The sequence below is a fragment of the Rhinolophus sinicus genome, chromosome 5 (genome assembly GCF_057876585.1).
Source record: "Rhinolophus sinicus isolate RSI-liver-muscle chromosome 5, RSI-T2T, whole genome shotgun sequence".
In the NCBI taxonomy this organism is placed as follows: Eukaryota; Metazoa; Chordata; class Mammalia; order Chiroptera; family Rhinolophidae; genus Rhinolophus; species Rhinolophus sinicus.
This window is the reverse complement of record NC_142505.1, coordinates 82,334,445-82,354,213: the sequence shown is the minus strand read 5'-3', so window position 1 is coordinate 82,354,213 and position 19,769 is coordinate 82,334,445. Positions and strand designations below refer to the sequence as shown.

The window sequence follows — 19,769 nt, the reverse complement described above, 5'->3', positions numbered from 1 at the left end:
ATCTACAAATATAAAATGTACCCACCTACTAATCAGGAGCTCACAAAATTTGTAGTGACCTTTGTCTGCGGCTATTGTTAAAGCGGTATCTCTTGAGGAAGGCACAGGGGGGGCATTGACATCTGCTCCTTTATCAAGGAGAACTCTTCCAACCTCTGCATATCCTCCAGAAGCAGCTTCCATCAAGGGGGTAAGACCAGTCTGTTTAAACCAAAAATTATTCAAGTACATTAATATAATTTCTTTAAAAGACAAACAATTGACTTGTGTTTTCTATTTCTGATTTTCTTTCATAAAAGAGCTAAGCAATATTCATAGTCTTGAATTCCACTAAACAGAAAGTGAAAATTGTTATATTCAATTACACAAGCTAGAATGAATTAACTTACACTACCCCATGCTAAAATGAAAAAAAAATTTTGTAACTTCTATGCTGTTATAAATTACATGAGACAAAAACTTCTCTGCACAATGAAAGAGATATTTAACATGAATAAAAAATTAAATAAGGCAAAATGTTGAATATGCTTTTTCTGAGAATGCAGTTTGCTAAAAAATAACTCAGGGTAAATTCCTTCAATCCTATTCAAATTTGGGTAAAACAGATTAAAATATCACGCTTCACAAATTTAATGCGTATTTGTCTTTTGCTCATTACTCTCTGACATTTTTGCCAAAAGACATTTTCTACTGATATCATTTCCAAAATAACATGGATTTCTCCAGGGCTTCTAATAGACAAGTGAGTCATACTTATAATACAAAGAGATAAACTGGATAGCAGGAAAGGCTCATTTCTCTTTGTGTGATGAAAATTCTGAGGGAAAATTATACTTCCTCATTGCTAGGGTTAAAAAAAAATGTAACCGTTGCATTACATTTTAAGAACTATAACTAATGAAGTTCAGGGAGAAAATGTGAGATTTTCACTTAAACCCATCCAATTTAAAATAACTACTAGATTGGCCATTGTCTGATCATTAAGAATTCTATATAAGCTACATTTTCCCGTGTTCTAAAGTACGTAATAGTTCTAAGCAAAGAAATTCAAAACACTGACATACTAACTTCTACTTTCTAAATGCCAAATACATGAAATTGTCAGAATCTGTCATGGTCAGATCCGATTTTAGCTGTCTTAAATTTATAACCTATGCAGTAATTTTTTGACTGGGGTTTTTTTACCACCAGTAAGCACATGCCTCATTACAGGACTTCTTTTAAAAATCTACCTTAAAGGACTCTACAAAATAACCTTACTATAAAAATGTCTTACTATAAAATCATCTTACTACATTCAAAAGTTGTAAACTGGGGCCGGCCCGATGGCTCAGGCGGTTAGAGCTCCGTGCTCCTAACTCCGAAGGCTGCCGGTTCGATTCCCACATGGGCCAGTGGGCTCTCAACCACAAGGTTGCCAGTTCAATTCCTCGAGTCCCGCAAGGGATGGTGGGCTCTGTCCCCTGTAACTAAGATTGAACATGGCACCTTGAGCTGAGCTGCCTCCCGGATGGCTCAGTTGTTGGTTGGAGCGCGGGCTCTCAACCACAAGGTTGCCAGTTCAATTCCTCGAGTCCCGCAAGGGATGTTGGGCAGCGCCCCATGCAACTAAAATTGAACACGGCACCTTGAGCTGAGCTGCCGCTGAGCTCCAGGATGGCTCAGTTGGTTGGAGCGTGTCCTCTCAACCACAAGGTTGCCGGTTCGACTCCCGCAAGGGACGGTGGGCTCTGCCCCCTGCAACTAGCAACTGGCAACTGGACCTGGAGCTGAGCTGTGCCCTACACAACTAAGACTGGAAGGACAACAACTTGAAGCTGAACAAAACCCTCCACAACTAAGACTGAAAGGACAACAACTTGACTTGGAAAAAAGTCCTGGAAGTACACACTGTTCCCCAATAAAGTCCTGTTCCCCTAAAATAAAAGTTGTAAACTGGAGGATTAAGAGTGCCACTCAGGGGGGTGTTTGGCTCAGTTGGTTAGAGCGCGAGCTCTCAAAAACAAGGTTGCCGGTCCTGCAACTAAAGATTGAAAACGGCGATTGGACTTGGAGCTGAGCTGCGCCCTCACAACTAGATTGAAGGACAACGACTTGGAGCTGATGGGCCCTGGAGAAACACACTATTCCCCAATGTTCCCCAATTAAAAAAAAAAAAAAAAAAAGTGCCAATCAATGTGAGCAGCACTCAGTTGGTTAGAGCGCGGTGTTCTTAACAAGGTGGCCAGTTCCGGTTTAATCCCCACATGGGCCACTGTAGGCTGCGCCCTCCACAACTGATTGAAACAACTACTTGACTTGGAACTGATGGGTCCTGGAAAAACACACTTAAAATAAATAAAAGTTAAGAAACAAAAAAGGTGCCACTCAAGACTGCAGCTGGAAAAAGTACTGATTCTGTTTCTTCACTGTCCTTAATAAAAGTCATGACTGGTGATAATGTGTCACTGACCACTGTGTAGCCCCATTCCCCAATCTTGCGTTGGGGCACCACTTTTAACTTATGACAATTTAAAATAGCACATTCAATTTGAGTTGAAATGCCATACTCTTTCTGCCAGAACAAATATATCTGAAGAAGCTGATAAGTTGTAAAATGCTTACCTTTGCCCTATGTTCAACATTGGCTTTTCGGTCCAGAAGCAAACTCACTACTTCTGCTCGGCCTTGAAAACAGGCCAAGGTGAGAGCCGTGTTTCGATTGGTCTCTATTTGGGCATTAATGTCTGAACCCATATCAAGCAGCAATTTCACTGCAGGAACATGTCCATTCATTGCAGCCAACATCAGGGGAGAAATACCTAATTTACTCCCAGTCCTAAGGAGGGAAATGTACTTAGAAAATTAAAATAATATGTTGTCTATTGTTTTTTAAAAAGCACAGAATATAAAAGATGAAAATGTTTCAGTAAAAAGAAAGGTTTCTAACATCAATGAATGATTTTATTTGTTTAGACTACTAAGAATAGGAAAATCTCACAATTTAAAACATAATCCCTATTTAGAGGTTATAAATTTCCAACTATACATAACAAAGTTCTTTCTGAATGAGGCCTCTTTCAAAACAGCCACCTCAGCTGAAATAAACTGTGATTAAATAATCACAGCTTAAATAAGCACATTATAGGAATAATTGTTGGCCTTGTAACTTTAGTACTATCTTAATTAAAAATGGTATCTGTCCACAAATTTAGAGGAAGACACTTATTCTAGGTAGTAACTATTCATGAGTAATAAAATGAACAGGTGATAAGTACCTTGAATTAATTTCTGCCCCAGCATTAAGCAGAATCTTAATGATATTAACATATCCTCCAGATGCAGCTAGACTCAGTGGTGTATAATCAGACACATTCCTATGCTCTTTATTTGCACCTCGAGCCAGCAGCAAGTCTACCACCTACAAAATAAAATATGAACAGAGAAATCCAGTTTACACTAAGGGTTCAACTTATAATGAAGGAAGCACAAAGAAATGGGACCTATAACTTCCTGTCTAAATATCTGACATTTTAATTAGGCCCTATGTATTCAAATATCAGCATAAGAGAAACGGATTCAATTTCATATCAAGGAATTCAGAGCTTTGAAACCCCAATTGTCTTGAAATAATAAGCTGTTACTCTTTCTATTCATCAACTGTTGAGTGATGAATTTGCATTTCAGATGTGTTAGGGTTTTGGTTCATTCAGCCCCAATAAATGTAAGCATAAAGAGAACTTTTATTTTGCCTAAAGAACAAGAAACAGACTCCTTAAAAGGGCATTTACCATTTTCATTAAATTTAGCATATGGGACGTCAAAACACATGCAAGTTTTTTTGTTTAGCTCAATTACTAAGCATATGCATATTTTAAATAGAAGCCAAATGTGTACAAAATGAAAATTAACATTGACATACCTCCTGGCGTCCACCAGAACATGCCAATGAAAGTGGAGTATCCTTAGTTCGTTCAGATTGTGCTTCTATATCTCCACCTTTATCCAAAAGGATTTCAACAACTCCAACATGCCCAGCTGTTGCTGCCAGGATCAGTGGTGTGAAACCTAAATCAGAAAATAAAAATCTCAAACAAATCTGTGGTTTTTACTTATCAAGCCACTGTTTCCAATTGTCTATTGTTTTAGTAGAAAAAGTCTTTAGGGCAGATACTTAAAACCATTTAAATAAAACTTCTTTAAACCCTAATTTGTCAGTGACAAAAATCCATAAATGCCTGATAAAAAGGAAATGCTAAGCCAAACAAAACAATCAAGTTTATGCTCATAATGAACTTTGATACTTCTGCATGCTCTACTTTTGGGTTAAGGAGAAAGGCAACCACAACTTGCTGTACTTCACTGATGAATCTCCAGTCTAATTTTTGAATTTTTGGAAAAGAATTTGGCTCTGTAGATGAACATATCTGGATATTCCTAACTGAAATACGTTTACCCATATTTTCAATGAGCTAGTCTAGGAACTACTTACTGAGAGTGAAAAAACTGTTTTCTGATGTAACTACACTCAGATTTTATTTCTGACTGACATTTCTTACCTTTTTTGTCTCTGTGCTCAATTTTAGCATCTCGTGCAATGAGTACGGATACAAGTTCTTCATGACCACCTGCACAAGCTAATGTTAATGCTGTGTCATGATTACTCTCCGTCTAAAAGGGAAAAAAATAAGTTAGATTTTGTTTTGTTTACAACAGCGTTATCAGTTGAAGAGCAAATAACATTTTCACAATGAATGCACAATGATAATTTTCCTCTCCAAACAAAGAAAAATCAAAATGTGCAAAACAAGTTTAAATACAGCAGTCTACTCACATGTGCATCAATGTCAACTGAAGGATACACAGGGGGCATAGACTGAGAAGCCACATTGCTTGGAGACTGCGAACAGGGTTCAGGTGTAAGACATTCTGTGGTCTGAGAGGAACTGTTTGAACCAGTAGGCACTCTGCTACTCACAGCTGAAAAACAATATTGATATTGTTGAATTCTACTTAAAAAGTAAAGTCATTTATATACAAAAAGTTCAGAAAACATAAAATTCTACAGCAGTAATATAATGTAGTCGTTAAATCATAAGCTTTGGAGTCAGATGAACCTATGTTTGAATCCCAGTTCCACCAGTGACTTTCTGATCTTGAGCAAGTAATTAAACCTCTCAGAGCCTCAATTTTCCTGATGTACAAGACAGGGATGATAATAATAGAACCTGCCTTGTAAGGTTGTTGGAAAGACTACTTGAAGTAATGCAGGTAAAATACTTAGCACGGTGCCAGGTATTTAATACAATACAACAGATGGTAGCCTTTTACATTGTCAGTAGGGAGAAAATAGTTTCCAAAAAAAAATGAATTTTGTATCTTAATTTCTAAAAGGCAATTAGATAAAAATATCCTGAAAATAATGCAAAAAGCTAAAAATAAAAATAAGGGGAGAACAAGTTAGAATATTTCTCACATAAACAGCAGAGAACATGCATCTTTAAAATTCAGTATTTACTTTGAAAATGTACTAAAATGAAATCAATGTTGGAAAATCAAACTATTTTAAAAATAAACATTGTAACTTTTATTTGGGATCTCATCTGGTGTGTTTGAAAACTGAAGTTAATTGAAATTATATCTTTATGTCTCTCCGTATTTCTTATGTTTCATTAGAGATGGAGTTTACCTCATAGAGGGGGAAATAGGACCTCTGTTAGAGGGATGTTGTAAGTTGCCCATGTGATAATGAATGAAAAACATTTAACACAGTGTTTGGTATATGGTAAGTACTCAATAAATGTAATTATCCAGTATTTTAGAGGACTTTCAGTACTATTATTCACTGTATTGAAAATAAAAACACTACTCAAGAAAGAAAAAAACTCAGAAAAAATATAATCATTAATAACATAGTAAAAAACAACAAAGCTTCGGTGATGGCAATAAACTTCTATTACCCAGAATAAAAGTCAATAAAAAACACAGAGGTCTTAAAGGAAAATGTAAGCATTCCAAGTGTTGGAGAATGTTTTCTCTAGATTTTTGATAGATCTGGATTTCAATCCAGGATACCGTTCACAAGTGTGAATGACTAAGTTTAGTATACGACTTCTCTAAATAAGAGCAAATTTTAAGATGTTCAAATATGTTTCTATATAAGCTGTCCACCCTTCTTCCGCACCAATATAATATATATATATATATATATATATATATATATATATATATAAATAAAATTATCTTGGCAATATGAATTTCTGCAGCTTCTGTCACCATATAACTATACATAATTTAACTATCCATTTACAAATAGGAATGATTATTATATGTATTTGTCTCACCTATAAGAACATGCACATGGAAAAAGAGCTTTAAAATATTTGGTCATTCAATGAATTAAAAGCAGATAATATTTTGTTATACTTCCTCAAAATAGCTGACATATTTGGAAAACAGCCCCAGAAAGCAAGACACTGAAGACTGATATACAGCATGATATGAGATTTTAACAGTGGTCTCATAATAGTAACATATATCTTACTAAAGAACTACTTTTCTATCATTATTTTGTTTATTCATGTTATCTTTTTGCTATTATGAAAAACAGATATTTAAAAAATTTTTAAATAGTTGATTAGAATGGTATGCCAGATTGTGGTATTATAAAAAATTTTACAGAGTTGACTTTTAAAAAATGTTTTTGTGCATTTAACAGCTCTATTACCAAAATGTATTGTTACATCAACTATTATACATTTTCTACAACATTATCGTAGAAACATTTTTCCCTCTTTGCAATGGCAATCAGAAACATTCCATAGAAGTGACTTTAATAGAATTAATTACACATTAAAGGTTATAAAAATAAAACTAGAGAGTAGCAAAGATTTAAAGGTACATGTGGAATAAAAGTTTTATTAAGATAACATTATACCAGGACCATGACATTTTCACAAATTCTAAAATGTTTCCTACCTCTGAACAAACTGTCTGAAAATGACTAAGATCATTACCACAAAAGTCACTATATAATTCAAATTAAATTTGTGCACTATTCTAAAATGGGGTGATAAAAGAACTAAGTGTAATATTCTACTTAATTCTTTATGAAATTTAAGATAGTTTTGTAGGCAATATGGAAGATAATAATAAACCTTATTATATAAAAATCTCAGATACTAGGTGTACATAAACTATGTTGTAAGGTTTTAGTAAATTAAATCACTATAATCTGTTTTATATAATATAGAAGGTGCCAAAAAAAGTATGCATATTTTAAGAAAGGAAAACACTACTAAGATTATAATACTCAATATATACCGATAATAAAAGACGAATACAAGTCATGTGCATACATTTTTTGGCATCTCGTTAGTAACTCTGTTTCACGTAAATAAATAAAAATGTATACATAAAATATTAACATCTAGTAGAGAAAATTATTGATATTTTATTGTAAATTCCCTCAGAAATGAGAGGATTTCCTAATTACCTTTTTATTTTTAAGCCTACATGAACTACCGTAGGATTATTTAAAGTAAAATCCTTTTGAAGTGGAATTTGTTTAAGAGAGACTACTAAGGTGGCAACAACAGTAACAATGTGCTAAAGTCACAAAACTATACTAAGCCTTACATGCACATCAAATCTTAATATAAAAGTAATACAAAAATTTTTATTTAATAGAATTTAGAAGTCTAAGGAAATAACAATATCTTTAAGATAAATTCAGAACTTCAAGTTGAATCAGATGCATGCATGTTACATCTAAGGTTCTTAAACCTGGCTGAACTTACTTTGAATCTTGGCACTTACTAGCAACAAAATTTCCATAAGCCTCAGTTTTTCAACAGAAAAACAGGTGGGAAAAGTACCATGTCATAGGATTATTATAAATAGCCCATGAGATAATGTATATAAAGTATTTAGCACAGAGCTTGGTACACGGTAAGCGCTCAATAAATGAATAAATTAATATTAGTTGATTTTTAGCAAATCTTCTTTATATATTAATGATATTTTTATTAGGTATTTCTAGAATCACTCAATGGTCAAAGCTATTTTGAATTTGTTTAAATTGTTTTAAATTTCCAGACCTCAGTTCTAGACACTTGAAATGAGAATCACTTGCTATTGTGATAATTTCTAAAACCCAACCCTTATTTTCAGAAGAAAAGGACCTTAGCTCCTGATCAAGAGTTTACATACATTCTGTCAGGACCACATCAAGTACGACACAAATACAACTATATACTAAAAGACTAAGTCAGTCAGCTAATCGAGTCACGGAATTAGTAAATAATGTATCTAACAACTCATTATCATGACAAGCTTTGAGAATCTAACAGCAACAAAGAAAAATATTCCTATAAAGAGTGAAATTTATTGCTATTATAAATGAATATTCTTTAAAGTAAAACTGTAAGATGTACTGTATTCAGTCCTTTATTAAATACAAAGGATGAGAACAAGATTTAATTTACGTAAAATTAATCTTTGATCTATATACTCCTATCAATTTTAACATATACAATTGTAGAATTACGTATTTGCCTAATTAATCCTTGTCTAATTTCTTTCACCTTTAATTAAAAAAATTAAGAGAAACTTGGACTTAATGAAGTAACTTTTTTTTAAACTAACGGAGACAGTTCATTATAATGAACAAAGAAAATCTAATTCTTGCTATACATTTTAAAACAGATAACCTCCATAAAAATGGAAATTTTTTATATGAAGATAATTTTTGTATTTATTGGCTGACTTACAAGTTAAAGCTTATGAATAAAAGAACATCGTACACTATGGTAGGCCATCTATCACTAGACATTAATGTCTAACAGAAATTAAATATTATTAGTTTATATTAACATTATATATAATTAAAAGATGTTTTCTAAGTCAGCTTTTTGAAATTTCAGGTGAACTTTATAAAACACCATTTCAATTTAACAAATATTTCAGTGAAATAAAATTTGACCTCCCCTACAAGAACCATCCAACCGTCTGTTAATACTATCATAAAGTTCCTATCTACAAGTTACCTTCAAAATTGTTTTGACATTCTTTAAAACAAACAAACAAACAAACAAACAAACAAAAAACACGTCCTAAGTTAGAACAAAACTAGACTGATCAATAATATGGGTTTCATAGCTGCAAACTGAGAATTTAATTAGGAACATTATAATGCTATTTGTAGAACCCTGAGTCTTAAAAATGTTACTCTTAGGTCACAAGTTTCATTATTATTCATAATCATATTTCACACTCTAATATCTGCTTTTACTCAGATTAGAAACTAGAACTATAAATGAACTATAAAAGCTTATTCATAATTTATAGCAACTCTCAAAGTTAATGACACAAAGTTAATTTGAGTTAAGTGGCTGTGGGCTGAAGATACAAAAATCCAAATTAAAGAATAAAGAATCTAACTCCTTAAAACATTCCCCAGCATTTTTATTTTCTTTACAGAAACTAAGATATCCCTCCTCTGCACAGTGATAACTATTACATATCAGAGGAGCCTCACTGGCAGTATTACAATTCTATAACCAATGGAAGTCATACACATGCCCAATAAAATTCCTGATTCAAGTAATCTTATTCCACATTTTAAAAGATTCAGTAAAGATTAGGAAGACTAAAGGCTCACAAAAGAAAGGAAACTGGGATAGCATAATTGGGATGGGAGGAGGGGAGGAGAATATGACAAGAGGAAACAGACAACAGTAAGGAAAAAAATGTTGCAATCAAGAGACAGAGGACTGGCCTGCCTTTGAATATCACTCCAGCTACATCTTAGTTCTCGGTCTTCATCCACTGTCAACAGCCATTCTGGCTGCATTTCTGAACTGGGCTCTCATGGAGGTGATACATTCACCAGCCATCTTTAGGAAGGTAAATGATTAATTGCACTGTTTTCCCACTGCTGCAAGGACAATGAAAGGGAAAGTAAACTTGTGCACCTCATTTCATATCTAGTTGTAATTTTCCACAAAAAAATAAACAGAAACATATACTTTAAGGTTACCAGGCCTTTCTTTTCTTTTTTTCTTGTGTGTGTGTGTGTGTGTGTGTGTGTGTGTGTGTGTGTGTGTGTGAGTGGGTGGGGGAGGGAGGGTGTGTGAGTGTTTGTCTGTGTGCTTTCATCAAAACAGTTAACATAAAAATCCCAATCTCTAAATCATCATCAAGTTCACAATAAGTTCTGTATACTTTAAATCTTCTAACCACAAATACTGTATCAACATGGAATGCTTATAGTTTTCTCTGGACATCCCTTTAATTAGAAATATTTAAATTGATCTAATAAAACTATAAATAAAGAAAAAGCAATGTGATTTAGAATTCTGATTTCCAAACATCAAAACACTAGCAGGAAAATTTAATGTATAATCTTATGTGAATATCTCTAAAGCCTACAAAGAAATTCTACTTTGAGGTCTCCTACCAAAGACAAAACACAGGGTGGTTTTGATACCAAATGTCTAAAATAAAGGCTCATGGAAATTTTACTTCTTTGCCTTTGCAAATAACAAAAAAGAAGAGGGAAAAACACACTTTTGTGTGTTAGTGCTATTGAGTTTAATTAAATTCACTTCCAAAACACCTCAAGAAATACGTAATTTTACGATGGTAAAATACAAAGTTGGTGTTTTGTAAAGAAGTTGAGCACACAGATTAAAGAGAAATTATTACAGATATATTTCTTAACCCACCTGCTATCAGGTCATCAAGAGTGTCGGTAAGCGTCTGGGCTGGAGTTGCAACCATTAGTCCTTCTGGTTCTTGAACTAACAGCCCCTGATCATGTCCAGTAATAGCAATCTGAGGCTGTCCTATAAGCTGATGATTACCTGATACTTTCTGAAGTTCAAGAGAATTTGTCCCATTAGAACCTAAGTCACTGGAAAAGTTACACTGTGGAGATGATAAAGGCTGGACTGGGACAAAATCAATTTGTTCTGCCGATGGTGGAGACTGTTGCTCATCATCAACATCATTATCTTTAAATAAGATTGTGTCAACCTGAGGTAACTCTGAAAAGTGATCCTCTAGGAGACTACCATCTCCTTCCCCTTCTGGGAAGACTCCTCTATGAGAGCACTGCTGGTGTAGAGATACTGTGTCTTTCTGACCTTTGGTTTCCAAGTATTCTTTGGTAAATTGCTGCTGTGTTTTCATCTGCAACTGCCTTTCCACTTTCTGCAGTTCTTTCAGTATTTTCTTCTTCTTCTGGACTTGCTCTTCTCTGTTCTTTTTAAGTTCTTCTATCTTATCTTTGTTCAGAGGTTCACCTTGAATTAACTCCAATGACTTAAGCTGTGCTTTTTCAATAGCACTAATTCTTTGTCCCAGTTCATTCAGCTTGCCTTCAGTCTCCTCTACTATGCACTCCAAAGGCTGGTATGGGTGAAAAGGTGGCAGTACGTCCTGATCTGCTACCTGCAGGGAACTGGACTTCTGCTTGGATGTACCTAAGCACATGAAAAATGTTTGAAAAAGTGCCATGCTAAAAAAAAAAAAAAAAAAATCAGCTCCCCCTCCCACACACACGGACCTCCCTCCCCAAACCCTTATAACTAATGCTGTAGAATGAATGTTCAAAGATTCACACAATGATAGGTAAAGACAATACTCATCTATTTCACACAGCACAAACTGGGAAGATGTTGCCAATTCAAAAAAATGTGAATTTTTTATTTAAAAAAAATCTAATCTTTAGGATAGGAAGATTTTGGAAATTAAGACAGGGGCAGAGAGAAAAGAAAATCAAAGAGGAAAAAAAATATCAAAATTCTGCTTATTTGATGGGACTTTTTAAAGAACATCAAATCTAAAGTAGTATCAAAGTAGAGTTAGGATACTATCAATGTTAGTTTACTGCCCAACTGTTCTTTCCACAACATTAACTGTGTAAGTAAAGGTTACTACAAGAAACTATACCTAGTAGATCAAAGTCTTTTTCAAGTTGCCAAAATGTTTCTCTTAATATATCAAAATATAATGTGAAATCATTTTCTTCAAGACATATCCTTCTAAAATTATCCATTAGATAAGTCTTGAATGCTTCTGTACCTGAACACTATATTAAACTTATATCACAAAAGACATTATTTTGAGTTTAAATAACTTCTTTATGTAAAAGTCTATTAGAGAAATAAAAAAAGGAATTTTACTTAGGAGAAAATCAGATTCCCCATATAGGATTACTCATATTGATGATGTATGTTAAAAATGAAGCAAATACGTATTATTTTAAGGTTTTTGAATCACACATAAGTTACTCTCCTCATGAACACATAATGATCAATATTAACAATTCTAACATCTGGACTAAAAATGGAGGAAATATAAAATAACTACTTTGAGATAAATTCAAGACTTAAGCTTGTTTAGGAAGAACTGGAACTATTCAGCAATAAAAAGGAATAAACTATCCTGCAACACAAATGAACCTTGAAAACATTATGCTAAGTGAAAGAAGGCACAAAAGACCACATACTGTGCAATTTGATTTGTGTCAAATTTATAGAGAAAGGGCAAATCTATAGAGATAGAAAGGAAAGTAATGGTTGTCTGGGATTATAGTGGTGAGAATGAGGATTGATCATAAACAGGCATGAGAGATCTTTTTGGAGTGATGGAAATGTTCCAAAACTAGATGGTGGTGATGGTTGCACAACTCTGTAAACTTATTAATACTCATTGCATTGTACACTTAAAATGAGTGAACTTCATGGTATGTAAACTAAACAATGAAGCTGTTTTGAAAAAAGAACTGGGTAAAAACAATAGTTGTCTCTATTCTTTTGGATTGCAGTCAACATATATGAATAACATAGGTAACTTAAGAATTTTAAAAATAAGACCTTCCAATTCATTTAAAATAATTCTCAAGTCCAAAGGAAAAAGGTCACCCCTTAGATGTTAAAATGCTCTGAATTGCAAGAGGCTGACAACACCACCAGAGAGAAAACTTCAGAGACTCCATTGTTGTTTGCTAGGAGATCTTAAAACTGCAGGTAGCTCAAACACCTGCAACATGTTATTACTGGAAAAGTCTAATAGATTTTTTCTGCTAGACACTGTCTTTAACAAGGTCAGAAGACCAGTTCCAAAAACACTGCCATCACTTTAAGAGTCTGAATTATTCTTTAAAAGCAAACTTCAGCAACATGTAGTGTCTATATTCAATTTTATATTTCTATCTCAGCGAAGTGGTGGAGAAAGACTTGATTCTTTCAGAGCAAAAGCCTTTAGCTTTGAGAGATAATTTTATACCTATTTCCATAAGATCATATAGGAATCCATGGTCCTACAATTTATTTGTTCAAAGTACCTAATGACAACAGCTAAGAAGAGGGAAGTTAACTGGCATGAATAGCAATATATGAATCTGCTAGCCCAGCAAGGAAAATTTCAGTTGTGTGATAAAGCTCCTTTAAACATTTATTAATTTTAAAACACCCTTATATAGTTGGTATGTAATTTGTATATAAGAATAAAGAAATCCATGTAAGAGTTCAACACTAACTAGACTGGTAATTATATGACCATATTGGATGGTCACAAACTTAAAAACTTATAAATAATAAGATGATCCAAAATAAGACTAGAATTTTGAGGACAGTAATAGATAGGAATGGCCCTTTCTTGTTAACAAATAAGATACAAGAAGCTTAGAGCACAAAATTACTAAAAGTAACTTATTTAACTGAATAAAAGACTATAAGCCCAGAACACATGTAGCAGTAAAAACAAAGGATGGTGAAAGTAATGCACAAAAAGCAGTTCTTCCCGAAAAAGCCAATGGTTGAGTATCTCTAACCATGGAGTTAGTGGGATTGCCTAAATACCCACCAAAGCACTAACACAAGCTAGGAACATCAAGAATAAGCCAGGTTGGTAAAAATTAAATCATGTCACCTACTCATTCCTAGAACCTTCCATTTTGGGGATAAGTAGAGAATGTGACACGTATCCTTTTAGCAACAAAATTTTCAGTAGATAGGAAAGTAGTAGTACAAGACGCCAGAAAATAAGAGTTCAAACTCCTTCTAATACCTCCACTATTAGATATAAATAAATAATTCTATTCATTAGTGACATTATAAAGTACTATCTAGGAATGTAGGTAAAGTCTCATCTCATCTCTTTGGTTTGGTTTCTATCCTACTTCTTGAATTCTCACTTTTCCTCCATTAATAAAAGTAGAAAAAGTTTGTAATAGGAAACCATGATATAGAGACAGCTTAGAACGGGGCCTTTAATTTTTTTTTAAGGACAGTGAGGGAATGAGGTACACTTGCCAAATATTTAGTTTACTATTGAAATGAGTTAATTATATCAATCATCTTTGTGTCTAAAATAATTAGTATACGGTGTAATAGAAAAATAATGGCCAAAGGACAAAATACATGACATAGAGATGGATCTAGATTTGGTTTCGTATTTCCTTACTTTGTTTTGTCTAATCAAACTTAAACCTTGTTCTGCAATTCCTTTGCTTTTTTACATCACCACACTACTAGAATGATTTTTAAACAACATTCCCAACTGATTCTTAAATAGAAATAGAAAAAATTACTGATGAAGTAAAATGGAAAAAACAGTACATCAAATGTAGTAGAGTATATATTTATCTAATGGAATTTGTGTTTGGATAAATAGATGTATACTGTGTCCTGGGTTGCAATATAAAGTATTTCTTATTGTGGTCACAGTCAAATATGAAAGCCACTGACCTCAAATTGACTCTTTTTTCTTTATGTCTAAATATCAGTCTCAAAATTTCCCAAAGTAACAATATATACTCTACTACAATTTCTCAAATGTAGTAGAGTATATATTATCTATTGGAATTTCTGTTTGGATAAGATCTATATTGTATCCTGGGTTGCAATATAAAATATTTCTTATTGTGGTCACAGTCAAATATGAAAGCCACTGGCCTCATATTGACTCATTTTTTCCTTTATGTTTAAATATCTGTCTCACAATTTCCCAAAGTAAGAGGGTATGCTATACATCTTTAACACAGTGAGGTTAACTGAGAATGTCCAAAGAGAGAGCATTTATGTTACATGCAAAGAGACTAATTCAACCTTCTGCCTTTTCCCATAAACAGTTATATGTCAAAAGACATTATTAAATTGGGACATATGTAAATCCATGTAAGCCTGCTTATATAATGGAAATCAACTGAAATAGAGAATATGACTAGTAAAATTTCCATAAGAACACTCAATTTCATTCACTGTTCACATATTGTTTTCTGTACACTTTTAATGATTTGATTAAAAAAATGAGACCTTTTCATGTTACCTATTCTGATAAACAACTCTGGGATATAAAGCAGCATGTTGATTTAATTCTTACTTTACATTTATATTTGTTTTCAGTCTTTTCCCCACCACTCTAGAATACTACTTCTCGATTAATTTTTTAAAACATCATCTTTAATCACAATGTCTTTCTTCTTATAAAAATTCTTAGTAATTTTCTTTTGCCTTCAGAATAATCTATATATTCTTAGCCTGGCATTCATTAGTTTGTTCAACAAATACTTTTAACATCTAGTACAATCAAGGCATAGTGGACCATACAAAGGTGAACAATATAAACCCTGCCCTTTAGGAGCTTACAGTCTAAAAGAGGAGATAAAGATGTACAAGTCCAAATATAACGATAAAGCCAAGGGTGGCAGGCATGGAAATGGAGTATAATATAGGAACCCTTATGCATTGCTGGTGGGAGTGCAAACTGCTGTAGTCATTCTAGAGAGCAATTTGTAGTACTCTGTCAGATAAACATTATGCATTTCTATGATAGGCAATTCTGCTCCTAAGTTTATCCTAGAGAAATTCTCACACAGATCCACAACGGGGGCATACCAGGATTTTCATCACAGTATTGTCTGTGATGGTGAGGAATGAGAGGCAATCTGGGCACCCATCACTGGGAGAAAGAACAGGTAAAAAAAAAATGGAGGATATACAGGGTGAAGCACTGTGCTGCAGGCAGAAACAATCTAGAGGTAGACACATAAATAGATCTTAAAAACAGTGTAGAGGGAAAAAAGCAAAAATCAAAATGGGATTACAGCATAATACAATTTATGTAAATTAAACATACCTATAAAGTAGTAAACATTTTGTAAGGACAAAACAATCTGCACATCAAACACATCAGAATGATTGCTAAGTAGGGAATGGAAAGAGGAATAAAAGGGAATAAGTAAAATAAGTGACGAGCCACAATATCAAAGCACCTTCTATACTTGAGTCCATAGGGGAGGGGAAGGGATAGGAGTGACCAGATCCAGAAGGAAGATTCAATAAAGTGCTGTAGGAGTTCAGAGAAAATAAATTACTCCTCAAGAGGGCTTGAGGTACACACGAAAGATATAGGTTTTGTTTATCTCGACATCATTTAAATGCTCTGCAACAGATTAATTCTAAATGGTATACTCTGCAAATAAATAATAATCGTGAGTCCTCACTTTTAGAATCTTACAACAAACAAGTTAGATACAACAAATGGCTTCAATCAACAAATTTATTTTAAAAATTGAGTTTGGAAAGGCAAAGCATTGATATTATTTATGCATCCTTTCTCATCTCAATATTCTTCGCTATAGTTAATAAATCTAAATAATGCTAGAAAACTGAGCATATCATTCTCACTTAGTTTCACATTTTGTTTACAGAGGCGATTCTGAGGACTGTCAGACGCCACCTAGAATCACGAATCCTTGAAAACCAACAACAGGTAAGTGATATTAGTTGCCTAAATCAGGAGAATATTGGTCAAGATAGATGAAGTCTAGACAAATGTAAAACACTTAGATAAGATTTAAGGGCATGAATATATTTTAAAAGGATGCAGATATAAATAATAAAAAGACTTATTTAAAAATGAATGTTATAAGAACTTGAAAAGATGATTGCTAAAAGAAGAAAATAAGAAAATCTTAGAGAATAAGGACACTTACTTCTTCCATCCCTAATCACATTTGCAACACAGATGTAATATACAGACTTAGAAAAAATAAAAGGGTCAAACAGCAATTTCATCACTCAAAGGAACTTCTTTAGAGACATAATGAAAAGTTTTAAGGAAAAGAAGCCACTTTAAGGAGAAAAATGCAATAATATATCTTTAATAATTTAAGATAGGTTTTTCTATGTATCCTGTCGATTCAGTGTGCACTTTTATATCAACTGATTTTTCCTAATTCATGGTGATATAATATTACATGATGGACATGATACATTTTCACATTACATTTTAATACAATGCATTATCACAGTTTGATCCTGCCTAAATAAATATTAGGTTGGCAATGCCACTTGGCAGCTGGCAACGGCAAGTGCTCAAGTGTCTAGATGTACAAGTTAATTTTTTCCTTCCCTAATGATTTAGAAAAATGAAAGATTTTTTAAAAGTTTAGTTCATTTTTATAGTGTTCAGTAAGTAATAAAACATCAAAGTGAAGAAACTAAGTAGACACACTAAATAAGGGATATCTCAGTAAGCAAAAATACGAGTACTCATTTGTGTATCAATTTAAAAATAACACTACCCAAACATTTCAGTTTACTTACATATTAAATCTAAATTTAAAATGTTTAACTTCCTTTCTGCACATACTTCATGTCCTTCCTAGCTTATTTCTTGGTTATTTTGTGGCTCTGTGTTAATAATAAATTCTTTGAAAGATTTCTTATTTAGTACTGAATTTTCCAAGGCAAAGTCACTACGGTCCTCTATAGGGTTTAGCCAAACAAGAAACAACAAAATCAGAGGCATTTAGGTTTAAATATTTTACTAAAGGCTGGCACCCATTACGACGCTCAGATTTCTTAACAAGCACATGCTTAATGTGCTTTTAAGATTAAAAATGGCAGTCTTCATTTTCCGAAAAGTTTGAATAGCTAGGTGTCCAAGGAAAGCTTCTAGAATTGGCATAAGTCAGACAGACTATAGACATTTTATCTCTGAAATTAATAGTTTAGAAATGAAGTAATCCTTGGTGGAGAGCCTCAATACTCTACATTACTAAAATTGATATAATTTTAAAGAAGCTTCTGTTTGGTGCTATAACAGTTACCCCTAACCAACAGTATTAAAGATACTAGGATATCCAGATCTCATTGTGATTTCAAATATCTGGGATTTGGTTGATTATCATATACTGAATGAAATATGCTCATAAATTTGTTTTCAATACCTTACAAATTACCTATTTTCTTATTTCAGAGAACTCAGATATGACAACTATACATGATTATCAAGCAAAGGTACTTTTTTATATCCACAAATGAAAAGACAGCAGAAAAATATCAGAGCTCATAAACTCCTTTAAATAGTGTATATTCTTAATATTCACTTGGATATTATTTATATACTTTTTGATAGTTATTTGTCCAGGTTCACGTATTGACAGATGTTAACCCACTATATTCTGCATTACATGAAAGAAACTAAATGTAATTTTTAAACTTCTCACTCACTGAATTGAATTAATGCTACAAAGACTTAACTAGACAACACATTTTCATTCCTCATATCATACCATTGTTTAGCTAAAGGATTGTTAAATGGGAAATGAATGTCTGATAAATTTTTGCTACTTTAATATAATCAAGAATTTGGTTTGCTTAAGTATTTTCATCTGTGCCAGATAAAAACTACACCTAGCAATATGTTAGCAGGAAAATAAGAAGTTCTTTTTCCTAGTACTTATGTCTTTTCTATTTTACATAGTCTGTAAGATTATTAGCATTTTCAGAATTACCTACCTCAATTAATCATGGGTACATTTTTATGAATTCATTAATTAGATGATAAAATACCCATTTTAAGGAAAATAATTCAATAACTAACCTTTTTGTACTCCTAGTAGGGCAGGGGAGTTCTCCTGTGAAATTCTGTCAGGTTCTTGGGGAGGTACAACCATGGCGAGTGTATGCATTGGTACACGTGGAACCTAAAAAGTTAATACAGAAAAAAAATAATCTCAGACCAAGGAAAGAACAAAGGCCTATAAATGAAACAGCGATCCTATTTAAGATTTTCTTTATACCACTAAATTAATATTTTTGTTTCTTAAAAATCAGATAATCTCTGAGAATATTGACTGGACAAATCAGGCAATCTACAAATAGTGAAAGATTTAAGTTAAATGCAATTAATATCACCCTCTTATAAGAAGAAAGCCTTCCTGGTTCCAATTATAGCTAGGAGTACAAATCACATATTTACTGGCTGATTTACCCTCATTCAAATTCCACATGGGTCAAAAGAAAAAAAAAATCCAACATATTTTCTGAATTGGGGTATTTTAGCAGTTCTCAGAATAACTTTGTAGAACAGAACTTAAGATTCCACTGAACTTTGTATACTTAGTATACTCTCTATATTTTTAGGTAGGTTTAAAAATTAATGAATTTTTGGTGCATGTATCCTGGTTAACTATACTTTCCTGGTTGACAAAGTAGCTATCTCTACAATAAATAAAACTGTATTGGGAGATACTAAGGGAAAAGATTTCTTTTGGTTTAAGATTATGCTTAACATATTCATTAGAAAACAAACAACCCCAAAGACCTAGTTGTAGTAAGACAACAACTTGGAATATTTATTTTTATATTCAGTATTGGTTTTTTTAAAAAACACTGTTTTTAATAAATAAGATGAAAAACTTTCCATGCACTTTTGAAGAAAATAAATCTTAAAGAATTTAGGATCATGTTTATCTCAAAATGTAACAGAAA

At 33.0% G+C, this 19,769-nt stretch overlaps 1 protein-coding gene across 3 annotated transcripts in view; it reads right to left on the bottom strand.

The window, feature by feature from the left end:
- The window catches only part of ANKHD1 (ankyrin repeat and KH domain containing 1), a 104,077-nt gene that overhangs the window by 15,501 nt on the left and 68,807 nt on the right, over positions 1-19,769 (bottom strand). For all 3 annotated transcript variants that reach the window (XM_019740240.2, XM_019740239.2, XM_074313638.1), the window contains 8 exons: positions 18,880-18,982; positions 10,707-11,465; positions 4,814-4,959; positions 4,539-4,650; positions 3,902-4,047; positions 3,258-3,400; positions 2,605-2,818; positions 26-201 (listed from right to left, as the gene is read on the bottom strand). In XM_019740240.2, the coding sequence (XP_019595799.2) occupies positions 26-201; positions 2,605-2,818; positions 3,258-3,400; positions 3,902-4,047; positions 4,539-4,650; positions 4,814-4,959; positions 10,707-11,465; positions 18,880-18,982 (1,799 nt within the window). The remainder of the gene's footprint in view (positions 1-25; positions 202-2,604; positions 2,819-3,257; positions 3,401-3,901; positions 4,048-4,538; positions 4,651-4,813; positions 4,960-10,706; positions 11,466-18,879; positions 18,983-19,769) is intronic.